Source organism: Cryptomeria japonica, chromosome 11 (genome assembly GCF_030272615.1).
Source record: "Cryptomeria japonica chromosome 11, Sugi_1.0, whole genome shotgun sequence".
Classification (NCBI taxonomy): domain Eukaryota; kingdom Viridiplantae; phylum Streptophyta; class Pinopsida; order Cupressales; family Cupressaceae; genus Cryptomeria; species Cryptomeria japonica.
Genome location: NC_081415.1, coordinates 527,378,220 through 527,392,543, shown reverse-complemented (window position 1 = coordinate 527,392,543; position 14,324 = coordinate 527,378,220). Strand labels below are relative to the sequence as shown.

At 37.0% G+C, this 14,324-nt stretch overlaps 1 protein-coding gene across 1 annotated transcript in view; it reads left to right on the top strand.

Annotated features, from left to right (window-relative positions):
• LOC131050885 (exocyst complex component SEC5B) overlaps window positions 1–14,324 on the top strand; it is a 131,344-nt gene that overhangs the window by 62,521 nt on the left and 54,499 nt on the right. The window contains exons 12-13 of the mRNA XM_057985178.2: window positions 3,456–3,582; window positions 3,700–3,910. Of these exons, the coding sequence (XP_057841161.2) occupies window positions 3,456–3,582; window positions 3,700–3,910 (338 nt within the window). The remainder of the gene's footprint in view (window positions 1–3,455; window positions 3,583–3,699; window positions 3,911–14,324) is intronic.

The following is a 14,324-nucleotide window of genomic DNA, read 5'->3' as shown; positions in this document are numbered from 1 at the left end:
ATCATAAATCGCGATCAGCCAAGCAAATAATTTGTTTTGTTAATGTGCGGTGATATTATGAGTGGTACGTAGGAAGAGATGTGTCTTCCCACGTGGGAAGACATATCTCTTCTCTACGTACCCTCTCATTCACTTAGATATATAACATGCATCCAATGGGGAGGAGGACAATACATAAATTAATAAGTGCTATGCTTCCTTCATTCACACTACTGCAGTTCGAAGTAAATCCCAGACTATACCTTTCATCTGTTCTATCCTCTTGATAACATAATTTAATTAGACTTAACATATACCACTAGATTTGGATTAGAAAGGGACATGAATGGAAAATTGCATTCAAAACTATGGATGGGTTGTGTTGGTTGAAAATTTTGTACACCTGGGAAGGCATGCAAAATTATGGTTTCAGCCACAACATGTGAGTTAAAAACTCTCCTAATTATAAGGGAAGGCTTCCCCTTTTCTAATTCTTCTAACTATTACAAATTAATTAAACACTAATTTAACTTGGGTGAGACAACATCCTTTTCTCTTTTTCAAAAAGATGATATTCTTTCCTCTTTTTTTAGAAAAGAACTTTGACTTACAATAACAAATACAAAAACTTTTAAGGAATTACAACAATTACAAAGATGCTTATACAAAAGGAAGCGAAGTTTCCATGAAAGCGCAAAGTCTTCCGTCTCTTCCTCGGGATGAGAATGTAGAAACAAAAGCTCAAAGTCTTCACTCTTCTATTGTCCTATCTACCTTCTAAAATGATTGTTATGGTAACAATGTACAACATACAACAACTCAAAGTCTATCAATATAATGCACATCTAAACTGTAATGAACAAGAACAGTTACAAGCACAAAGTCTTGTAGCTTTTTCTTATCATGAACACTTAACTATGCTAAGTTAACCCTCAATATTTGCAGCACAAAGTCTGCAAGAAATCAGATTAAAGCTCTTTCCAACAACCTCACTAGAATCTCAAGTATATGTAGAAAAATATATCATTGTGACATAAGAACACGATGAATATATGAACACAAAGCATCAACACAAAGTCTAAAAACTCAAGTGTTCTCCTTATATTCCTTGAGAGTTGAATTTGCAAGTGTAAAACACAAAGTTTTTATCGCTGTAAATTTCTATAGAGTTTTCTTGCTTGCCAAAAAGGTAGATGATACATAGAGCACCCTCCAATATATATAGGAGAGGGGCTGAGAGCAAAAAGTGGGAGAAGTCCAACTAACTAAGACTTATTCCACAACTAACTATGACTTATTCCAAATTATAGTCTTATTGTCCTTCAACTTATACTTTGTTTACATGCAATTACAAGTTACAAGAATGCAAGTAATGTGACTACTTGCAATTACAACTTTCCACTTTACATGTAATTTGTCAAATGCATAATTGAAACTAATCTAAGTGTTTGAGACACGAGTCTATTTGCATCATCCTCTGTCTAAGAGGCCTTCATGCTGCTACAAGATGCTGGAACTTGAAGTATTTGAGATCGGTGAAGGTATTTGTCCAGGAACATCAACTTGCATCATTAATAGTTCTTATGTCCTTTGCTAGCGAACTCCAACCTCATCTTCTTGCTTGGAGTAAATTGATTCTTTAGGAGAAGTTCTCTTTGTGCATACTTTTTCCAATTTACATCACTATTGTCATCAACATATGACAACACTGGCTTTTGCTTACTATCTTTACATGCATTGAGACCCCTTGCAATCGGGTTTCTAGAACCCTATCTTAGATAGAGAACAACAAAACTCATGTAATTTGTCAAGAAAAACAAGCTACTAGCTTGGAATCGGGTTTGGGAAGGTAATTTGCAAGTGCAAGTAGGTTATAACAAACTTGGAATGCGGAATTTGTGGAACACAAGTTTGGGAAAAACATTGACACTTACACTTGCAATCAGGTCTTCAAGACCTGAATGCAAGTAAGCATTCTTGTATGATAGGCACCAACTTGCAATCGGGGTTTTGAAACCCGATTGCAAGTGTGAAAGTTTACAAGGTAGGCACAAACTTGCGATCGGGTTTCAAAACCCCGATTGCAAATTAGCACATCAATAAGCTCATACAATTCTGGCTTGCAATCGGATCTTGAAACCCCGATTGGAAGTGCAATATACGATTCATTTTGCTTTTATAAAACATACTTGTAATCGGGTCCTAGAAACCCGATTACAAGTAGAACAAACTTTATAACAACAATTACAAGTAAGGTTCATTCACTTGCAATGACAGCAAAAAGTTCCTACTTGCAATGACAACAAAAAAATCCTACTTGCAGCAACAACAAAAAGTTCCTACTTGCAATGACAACAAAAAGTTCCTACTTGCAGTGACAGCAAAAATTTCCTAGTTGCAATGACAGCAAAAAGTTTCTACTTGCAAAGAGGAACTCAAAACCCCAAATTGCACAAAAAGGCTAGGAAAATGAAAGCAAAAACCAACCAAAACTTGGACAACGATGACAAACACACCCACTGATGATTTGACATTAACAAAAATGAGTTTTAAATCTTGTAAAACGTGCCTTAGAGATGGAAAACTACTAATTTTGAGTAAAAAATTGTAGGAGTTGTCTATTTTTGAAAATTCAAAAATTGAGACAACAGTTTGTGTGAGTGGCTAGTGATAACCTTATATCCCACCTAAGGTGGAAAAGTGAATGTGATAAGACCACTAAAGGTGGATCACCCACCTAAGGTGGAAAAGTGCAACCATGAAAGGCGGATGTGATAATGTGATAAAACCACTAAAGGTGGAGACACCACATAAAGTGGAGAATGATAACATGATAACACTTTTATCTTCAATATATCAGTTGAAGTATGTTATTTTATATTTAATGCAACATATGTCATGAGTTATTTTTTTGGATCATCATTGGACTTGCAATGTAGACTCCTTCAGGTGTGGAATTGTATAGTTACATATTTTTGAATAGCCATCTTTCCTTTAATTACACAGACATGTAGGACACAAGGATATGCATGAGATTCCAGCAATGCTGTCTTTTCATGAGTGATGCTATTAGCTTTGTGCTTTCATTTGGTAATTGTCATATCTAGTGTGGGATGGTTATCTTAATTTAAACAGGAATTTCTATATATCTTTATCAAATTACTGTGCTTATTTCATCTGTTGCTTCCTTGAAACGGTTTAATACTTTGTGCACAGCTCTATGAACATGGTAAACTAGTGTGATGTTTAGTTCTTCAATTTGATTTATTTGCTTACTTTTTTTGTTTTAAGTTGCAACACATGAATTGCTACTATTTTTAGACCATTTAAACTAAAAGATAGTATGTGCTGTGTTAAAGGTTATATCTTTCACAACATCTAAATATTGATGAAATATTTATGGGTTTTTTTTTGTTTTTTAAATTCAAACCATTTTCTATTATTTTTTATAAATGTTCTCTTTTATTTATTTATAGGCACAAAATACATTCCAAGAATTTGAGGAATCTAATGTTCTTCGCCCTTATATGAGAGAAGCAATTAAAGAAATATCTAAAGCATGTACTGCTTTTGAAGGGAAGGACTGTGCACCAATTACTGCAGGTGAGTGATTTTGTGGCTTTGAGGTCCAATGTTAATGCAAAGAGAATTCGTTTGTTTGGGTGCTAATGGATTGAGTTGATAATGTTTTTTCTTACTATATCCTACTATAAATGGCAGTGCAAACAATCTTTGCATTACGCACAGAAGTCACCAAGGTGCTCATATTGAGGCTCTGCTCATGGATGAAAGCAACAACACTTGATATTGTTAATGATGAATGCTGGGTGCCAGTATCAGTTCTTGAACGCAATGGTTCAGCTTTTGCTATATCTGCTTCGCCTCTATCATTTCATGAAATGATGCTGTCTGCAATGGATCAAATTAGCGAGTAAGCATTTATATATTGTATTTATATGATCTTGGTTGGTCAAATCGATTAGGTATCATTTGTTTGAAAATCCTTGGGAACTTAGATACTGCCTTCATAGAATGACTCTATGATACCAAACCCAAAACTATTCTGTAATGATATTATTGAGGCTAGCATGACCAAACCAAAGCTATATTTGCATATCACATGCAATCTTTTTAACAAGTGCAACTACGGATTGAAATGTTAAGCTTATCATAGACATTGATGTTTGATAACATTTGTATTATTATCTGCTTAGCTAGTATATTATGAAATCTTTTCTATGAGAAATCAAACATGGGTAGAAATAGCTATTTACATCGGGTACCTGCAAAGCTTTCTTTATATTCACCTCTAAATGGCAGTTATAACATTTTCAATGTAATACTTTTAGGACCTCAAAATTTTTTATATTCATTTTGATCAGAGTGTCTCTTATATATAAATTCTTCAGAGAAACTCATTGAAGCCAAAATAAACTTTGAGTGGGGTTTTGGTTTATCAACAGGTATTTGAATTAATGCATATATGATTGCCTCCATGCTCATTTATGTTCCAAAGTTGTTTCACAAAAGAAAAAACATTGAGCTTACAGATATTTTCATGTAGCTACCTTACCTAAAGAGAAGGCTGGTATGAAAGAATATTCTTCCTGCATTTTGTTAAAGACGAGAGTATGGCCATTTGATATGAACAGTTTGTCTGGTTGGCTGTTCCTATGGACTGGGTCCACTGGGATGAGAACCAGACATGTTCATATAGTGAGTGATACACGTTAAAATAGTTAAATCATGCACAAGCTTCAACAACTATGGAATTTGACATTAGCTTTTTCAATTTTCACCCAATATATTTTTATAGTGTCCTTAAATCCATGATTTGACTTTTGCATGCAACATTGCATCCAAAAGATATGCCTATTTGTTTTCTTCATCATTAACACCATTTATGATTTTATCTAATGCAGGGGCTGCATCTGTGACTACTTGCACAAAATTGCAAAGTTTAACCTGTAGCGTAGCGTCCCTCAATCTGAGACTGGATACCTGCATCATTTTGCTTTCCAAAACTAGTAATGGCTTTAAGAAAATAATTTTTTTTCTGATGTTAACCCTGATAAGGGGCACCATCCATCTTTGATATTAATAATGGAGCACCTTATTCTTATCCATGTCTCCATTTCGATGAGCAAACTAAAACCTTCAAGAAGTTTTTGTCAAGGTTTGATGGTCCAAGTTTGTGGACTCCAAGAGGCACATACAAGCAGCATGCAAGACATACCATGTATATTCTGATGATAAGATTGAAAATCATTTGATGTGATACCATCAGAAATGGATTTGACAATTGTATAATCACCCTTCTCTTGTGCTTGTACATCATGTGTTTCTTCAATTGTGTATGTGACCTTGCATTCAGCTTTGGAAGGTCCTTCCCAACATTAACCTTATTGGCTCTAGAAGCATGCCCTAGGCAAAGTACAAGAAGAAGATGAGAAGGGTAATGATACATCTGAGTAGAAATGTCAGTTTCAGAGTCCTTCTCCCATTTTTCAAATGTGTAATGGGCTAGGCGTTTCTTTGAATCCCACAATCTTCTAACACAAACAAGGGCACAGTGTCTAGGTGTGGGTTTTTATACTTGTGCCCATTTTCTTTGGGACCTGCATTATCATGGGCCATGCAACCTTGTGTCCATGAGTTCCCATGGTGATTTGAGCCTAGGTCTTTATTGTGAGAACCCGTAGCTTCTATTACTTGGTTACACTTGTTGAATTGTTAAGTGTTGTGACGTATTCACACATCGCCCCATTGCAAATGGGGACCCCTCCTTTTTTGCTTTCTAGGTTAGTCTTCCTGGCTTAGTTGTTTAGGCTTTGTGCTATAGATCTTTGCATTGGAGAGTTTCTAGAGAACTCATTGGGATAGGATGGTCTCTTTGGGCTAAAGTGAGTAAAATGAGTAGCAAGTGAATTTGGATTTCCTTTTTGAAACCCTCCCCTTGGTTAGGCCTGAGACTTGTTTCTAGGGTTTAGTCTTGATTGAGTTTGAGGAAGTCATTGTATCATGCTAGGAGTCTTGCGTTTTGAAACCTATGGCATTGAGTCTGGTCGAGGATGTGAATGAAGGTGTGAATCATTTGAGTCAGAGTGTTGTCAGGACCTCTCTTTTGCCTTTCAATCAAGCTAAATTCCTGCTTCAAAGCATCAACTAAGGAGAAATGAACTTAGATTTGACCTTCGACACTAATTTGAGCAAATTTTGATCATAGACCATGAGGGCTAAACTTGAAAATTTGTCAAAGAGCCGAGAATTTGAACTTAATTGTCAAATTCGCTTCTAACCCTTCCAAGGGTACAGGAGCAAATTTCCCTAAAATCCCATTTTGCCTCTTACTTTAGACCAAAACTCATGCTTCCAGGGCTCGACTAAGGCAAGATTGATTCATACGTGCCTTTGGACTAAAATTAAGCCAAGTTAAATGATGAAGTATGGAGGAATTGAGCAACTTTGTCAAATTTCGCTCCTGACCCTTCCAAAGGGTCCAGAGCAAATTCCTCTTGGGGTCATGTACCTTCCAAGGTATAGGAACGAATTTCTTAGGGTTCTCTCTTATGCCTAAGTTTAGACCATAAGCCTTGCCCCATGGTGATTGGAAGAGTGTTGATGACTTGGAGATGAATTTAAATGAGCACTTGATCCTGGACAATGAGGAATTTGAGTGAAAACCTCAAATTCGCTCTTGACCCTTCCAAAGGGACAAGAGCAAATTCTCCTGAGAGCCTCTCTTGGTCCTAACTTGGACTATAACCCTTGCTTCCAAGCCTCAATTAAAGGAAGAATGATCTATCCACGCCTTATAAATGAATTGAAACAAGCCAAGAAGCAAATTTCACTCCTGACCCTTCCAAAGGTACAAGAGTGAACTTCCTAGAGGGTCCTGTACCTCTCAAAGGTACCTAAGCGAAATGATTAAGGCTGGTCTTTAATCTATCTTTTGAACTAGGCGCCCCCTTAAGGTGATTTGCTAGCATGTTCTAAGGCCAGGGCAGCGTGAGTGAAGGTGAAGTTTGAATGTTTGATTGATGTCCAAGCCTAATCCCTCAAATTCGCTCCTGACCCTTCCAAAGGGTCCAGAGCGAAATCCTTCAAGGGACCTCCTATCTCACTCAAACAATTGAATGAATCCCATTTTGAGAAGATTTGAGGGCGAATTGACTTGATTGTGATAGAAGAAGGGTGGAAAAGCCAAGTCCAAGGCAAGTTGAGTATGAATAGAGTCTAGAGGATCAAATTTCGCTCCTGACCCTTCCAAAGGGTCTAGAGCGAAATCCTTAAAAGGGGACCTCCTATCTCACCTAAGACATTGAATCGATCTCATTTTAAGCCAAATTGAGAACAAATTGGCTTGAGTATGGAAGGAAAGGGATCAAAGTTCAAGTCGAAGACAAAGTTATGAGAAAAGAAGTGTGAATTGAGCCTAAAGGAGCAAATTCGCTCCTGATCCTTCCAAAGGGTCCAAAGCGAACTTCTTCAAGAAGCCTTGTACCTTGCTCAAACCTTTGAACCAACCCATTCCTATGTATTTTTAAATGCAAATGACTTGATTGTGATGAGGAAAATGTCGAGAGATGAAGTTCTATGAAGGAAAAATTGAGCAAAATGCCAAATTCGCTCTTGACCCTTCCAAAGGGTCTATAGCGAATTTTCATTATAGGTCATGTCCTCTCAAAGGGTCCATAGCGAAAATTTTCATTATAGGTCTTGTCCTTCCAAAGGGTCCAGAGCGAATTTTCATTATAGGTCCTATCCTTCCAAAGGGTCCAGAGCGAATTTTCATTATAGGTCCTGTCCTCTCAAAGGGTCCAGAGCGAATTTTCATTATAGGTCCCGTCCTTCCAAAGGGTCCAGAGCGAAATTGATCCTAGTGCCTTCTTGTTGATGGTTTGAAGTGAGAAATACCATGTTACGATGAAAATATCATATGTGCTTGACACCATCTTTTGTTTGTTTTGTAGATCTACAAGACCAAGTTGGAAGGAGATTAGGCAAGGACAGGGGCGACCTCTTCAAGCTTCATCATCATCAAAGGACACCTTAAATGTATGGAGGAAGACTCAAAGTGCTATTAAGTTGAAAGGACTTCGAATGATCAACAATTGCAAGCAATGCAGCTAGCCATCCTCAAGGACCTCATTGTATCACATAGAGAAATCACAAGATATCAGAAGAAGGATCATACAAGCACTTCAAAGAGAGATGAGCTTCCAGAGAAGAAGGAATGAATTGACCGTGAAGAAGCCTCATCAAGCACAAGAGAGTCAAGGAAAGGTATGCCATTCATCAAGTACATCAAGGACAAAGGAGGATCAACCAAGGTCAGTGCAAGGGTACGTTGAAGAAGCAGATAGTTTCAGAAGAGTTAATCAAAGTTAGCTTCTCATCATCATCACATTGAGTATCAAGAAATATTTCTCAACGTTCCTCGACCAAGCACAAACGCAAGACAAGGTGGCATCCTAGTGACTATTCCTCCAATCAGAAGGCTTCACATCAGCATGTCCAGATTCGATGTATCACGCTTATGCACGAAGGCACAAACTCCTATGTACCTACCCCTGTTTTCTATTGGTTCTCATGCATTGAATGTAATTTTCTCATTGGCTAAAGGAGCTTGTTGTCACAAACCCTAATTAGGGTTTTCATCTTGAAATCCTAGCCATTGAAATGTAAAGAGCTCTCTATATAAAGATCTGGCTCTTCATTTGTAAAGGATAATAGTGGTTAGAATAGTGAATAGTTTGGGAATAGGATAGAAGAATAGAAGCTTAGATAGTGATTAGAGTAAAGGAGGAGGAGAAGGCAAGAAATTGTTGCCTTAATTGTAAAAGATTCCATTTTCATTGAAGATATGGTGAAATATGTTATGTGCATGGTTTCTTGTTGAATCTTCATATTAGATGGTAGATAATTAGATTGAATGGAGAAAATTGTTGAATGCACTCGTGTGGAATCCGCCTGGTCCATACCACTAGCCTCCTATTGATTGTAAGTGCGCCCTCCGTGGTCAACTGGCATTGAATGAGCTTAATCTCGAATTGTTATACGCACATTGTTCATGCATTAACTTGAATAGTGATCAGTGTCTGATGGTGTAACGATTTGAACATATTCAAAGCGTCCCTTAGAAGATTGCATTGTGCTGGTGTCAAATTGTTCAGTTTGATGGTGAGACCTAGCCCAGTAGGACTCCGCCTAGTCGTTCATCTATATTCTTACATTCTAGGTCCTAGAATTGATTCTCTCAACCCTATGCTTTTGATATTTCTTTATCTCCCAGCGAGTAGTTAGGACTCAAGTTCCAGCTAATTAAGCATTCAGGCATTCAAATGTAAGTCCCCTTGTGATTCCAGCATAATCACATCAGACCAACTGTGCTTATCCACACTTAGAGACCCTACATACCAGAACCTTGGAGTTATTTTGATTGATCCTTAGGCAAATCTTCAACATTCGAATAACTTTGTTCAAGAGAGGATAAGATACCTTGGTATTTTATTCTATGTTCGCATGTGCATAAAAAACACATCAACAGTAAGACACAAACTAAAAGCTGAAATTGCAAACAGGACATCAATAATGGTGCATTCCTCTTGAATCTTTTATCTTCTCTTTCTCAATAAGTCTTGCAAACATAAGTAGGGCTTTTTATGGTTTGAATAGTATCTTTAACTAAATTCAGGGGTAATCAAACTGGGAAACGCTTACAAATGGACTTCCTCTTTCAGCAACCTTATTTCCATTGCTATCTCCTCTATGTGGTTGATTGTTCTATTCGTTTAAGTTGGAGGGTACTGCCAAATGAACTTCCTTGTTTACCCTCCCCACTTTCACTTTCTATTTCCTTCACGTCGCTGATTTTCATATTCGTCTGTTCATCATTGCTCATTCTCGTTGAAACTTAAAAATATAACATAATCAAATATGATCTGAATAATTTATCAAAATGCAGCAAAAGCAATTAAAAAAAATTGCAAAACAAAAGGGTAGCAGTAACTATGGACAATACCTCATTGTGCTACCAATCTGCTGCAGTTTAAATCAAAGAAGCAATAGACTGCAAAAAGTCACGATCATACCAGATTAATCCCGAATCCTGAAGCCAACCGATTTATTCTTTGAAAAAATCTTGATTCATGAAAAAATCGTTGATCAATTGTTGACTCAATTTTCAATGATTTTTTGCATTTAAATTGTGTTAAAATCATGTTAAAAACCCCCAAAAATGGAAAAAAAAAAGTGAAAAAAATCGTTGTAAAAATTCACAAAACCCTAGAAAAACTTGTGAAATTACCAAATTGCTCAGAAATAGGGCCGATCTAAGACGCAATCAAAGTCAATGTGGAATCAACGTTGAAATAGTTCGTTATTTTGTCCCTTAGTTTTCTTTTTGACCTTTGAAAATCGCTAAATAAAGGAGTGGGAGGACCAATGGTGGTCATCAATTGAATTTGAAAGGGCCTTAATCATCCTAAACCGTGCGGGGCATATGAGATAGTGTCAAAGCAACTGGCAAATCTGCTCTAAATTGGGGCTTTGATATGACTCAAGCTCTTTGCACACCTTGCCCCATGGATTTTGATGTGAACAAGTATATAATTAATATTGTACACTAACTTTAAAATTAATACTATTTTGCACTATTATAGATGGCACTTTAGCCAACCCCTATAGTTTATGATCAATACCAAAGAAGCAATAGTCGCCAAAAAAACGTGACTGATCACAATTAATCGTGAGTCGGGCAAGGGCATGATTTTTTCCCCAAAAATTGTGGAAATATCGGTCAACAATTTTCCACAATTTGTTGCATTCAAATCGTGATTAAACTGTGGGCACAATTAGCTGCAAAAATTGCAAAATATTAGCAACCCTAAAATTGTGGCAAAATCCACAAAAAACCCTTAAAACAATGAAAAAACCCCATGAATGTCTTATAAATGATGTCACGCAACATCTTCAGTGCATTCTTGGTTGCGGAAGAGCAGAAAATTGACGAAAATTAGAGGCTATTTTAGCGATGCGATAGGCAAAAATTCCAGGTATTCATCTTTGTCAATGTTGTTTCTTTGTTGCATTTTTTCATGATTTAGTTATTCAGTTGAAGGATCCCTTGGTTTTCTATTTTGTGCCCTGTTATTGTTCTATGGTTATTTTTCAATTGACCAACAAATACTTGAATGTTCTTCTCGCCAAAAAACACGATAACATTCCAAGTGTTCATATTAAAGCCTAATATGGGCTACATTATGAACATTTTAAATTGAAAATGGAGATTGGTTTCAACAACTCATGAGATTCTTTTTGATGTTTACGTGATAATATTCATAGCAGAACTCATAAGTTTGTAATATTAGATATTATTTTACCTGCCATCTCCCTTTTGTCTAAGTTATTGATTCGGGTACGGAATCGCGGAATTAGAATTTTATTTTTTTTGTTGGGTACGGGTATGTCCGTTCACACACACACACACACACACACAAACATATATTTAAAATAAAAATATATATGTTCAAACATCAAAATTATAAAATATAATTATATAAACTATCACTACCATTATTGATTATTACAATGATACAATCCATACAAATAGGAAATATACAATGTAACTTTCCATACATAAATGATAAATGATAAATCATAAATCCATAATTACCAATGCCTTTACTTCTCTCTCTAAAGCATTTAAATTTTGTTTGAAAGGTTTTTAATGCTTAGAGTCTTAGACAATTGACAACCATGGTATTACTGTAATTAGGTAATGAAATATCATTTGCATTAAAATCCCTGCAGTACTCCATCACTGATGATGCATATCAGAGTAGCAGATGTTGCTCAGATCCAAACAAATTGACTTTAACAACACACAAATTGCAGCTGTATATGAATGAACTGAAAAAAAAACAGGTATACAATATAGAGAAAAACATTCTAAATTAAAAATTTATAACTGGGTTTATGGAACATTTTCTCCCACAGAGGACCCAGCTGCTTGGGAGGAACCCAAGTGGAATCCACAGGAGAGAAGGCTCGGACCAGGACCTGTAAGGAATCAGGACCTGATTCCAATGCTGCCAGGGCAATTCCGGTAATTGTCATCCAATTTTGACCTTTTTTTTTGGCATCCAAAAACTCTAAAATGCCTCTAAAAGCATAATTTCTCCCAATACAAAGATCATTTTGCTCTCTTCACTCTCTCTTTTCTCATTTTCTCTAATTTTTTTTTCAGGGGCATAGCCCTCGAACGCCCACTTCTAGCCCACGAGGAAATGAAACGTTTTTCCGCACCCCTTCTATCGTTGGTTTTTTTCTCACATCTAACACCTTGTGCAACTTATCATTGTTGCCTCTCAAACGGTCAAACCCATGAAGGTCTTGTTGATGCGTGTTTTATGCACATAACATTTCAGAATAAAACACCAAGGTAATTTACCCTCACTTGAACAAAATCACCTCAGATGCTAAGGATAAGATCAACTAAAATGATTCCAAGGTTTCTACATGTCAAGTCTTGACGAGTGGGTAACTCAATGGTGGATGTGAATTGTTGTTCAAGAAGTCTATTCTAGGCCTAGGAATGTAGGAAATGATGAACAAATCTGGTGGAATCAAACTAGGCAGGGTCTCACAAACAGGTATTGACACAAGCTTAGTGCAATCGTCTAAGGTATACTCAAGGATTTTCAGACTATCACCATCAAACGTTGACACCATCCAAGTTGATGCTTGTCAAGGGACACATATTAGTTGAAGTTAAGCTTACTCAAATTTCTAGTCGACCACACAAGGCGCACTTACCAGCGGCAAGAGACTAGTGGTATGGCTTAAGGATTCCACACAAATATATTCAACAAATCTTTCACTCAATCTAATAAACATGAAAACAAATTCTAATCTAACTTGGAGGAATTGAGAACCATGAATGCAAAGACAACATTTGAAGAGCAAAATCACCAACAATTGAACAATGATTTAGATTCAAATAGCTACAACATATACCAACCATTCTACAAAAACTCTCCCTTACAAATGAGAGACAAGGAGGTATATATAGAGTCTCTTACAAAAATGGATGGCCAAGATTGATCCAAGATCAACAGCCAAGATCATGCCAACAAAACCCTAGAATTGCCCTAATTAGGGTCTACATAAAAAATGGCGCCACCAACATATGGCCCAATAAAAAGATACCTAGTCATCAAATAGGGAATCTTCTAGAAGATTCCTCCCTGCATCTCTCTCTCTCCTAGCATATTCCAAGAATCTAGCCAATATAGAATCTAACTCCTCCATGGAAATGCTAGGCAAGGTATCTTGCTGCAAATCAATCACGTCCAGTGAATCCAAGCAAGCGTCCAAAGTGTTCTCCCAATCTGGCATGAGCTTCCGCGAACTATGAACATGAATCAACAAAGAGACCAAGTCATCTATCTGGCTCTTCTTCAAAGAGTCCAACTGACAAAAATACATAAATTTCATCTTGTCTCTTAATTTGGCTAAGTGTAAACCACTAGCATCACTAACATCAACACCCAATAATTCCTCAATTGAGGCAAGGATCTTCATTTGAATGTCCTGGATCAATCCCTCCATCTCCATACAACTCAACTGGGCGTTCTCATAAGTTGATCTCTTCACAACCAATGAACAATATCAGCCATGGAAATCATATTTGTCTCCACTGTGCACAATGTTCTCGCTGACCAAGGTGGAATTAGGAACATCAATGTTATCAATAGGCTGTACCTCTATCATTTTCTTACTCTTTTCCATACTTCTCATCAGCCAATCAGGAATAGCGACCATCTCCATATCATCATCGAGACACATCTCTCGATCAAGCCCTCTCAATGATAAGATAACATCATCATCATCATCAGGATTATTCTTGGTCAAATCGTATACCTTATTGCCCAAACTAACCTCCAAAAGGACAGTAGGGGATCCCGACCAATCATCATTCTCATTTGGTGGTGCAGATGTCGTTGTGGCATGTAACTCCTGAATATTCTCTGGTAGTATCATTGTGTTGGAACATTGCTAGGTTTCCCTATTCTGTTATGTTATTTCTATTTCCTTAATTGATGAGACACTGAGAGGTGGTCAAGGAATGATAGGTGGAGGAATGATAGTCTTTTGTTTCTTCTTCTTCTTCACCTCCTCAATCTTCTTCCCTCTGGCCTTGACTCCTCCTGGCGTGTTTTTCCTTCTCTTGGGAGCTTGACTCTCTTCGTTTGCATGAATCCTAAGATCACTGATAGTCCTCTAATCATCTTTGGAAGTAGACTCTTCCGGCTTCATCTTTTCATAAGTGAAGGAAACAC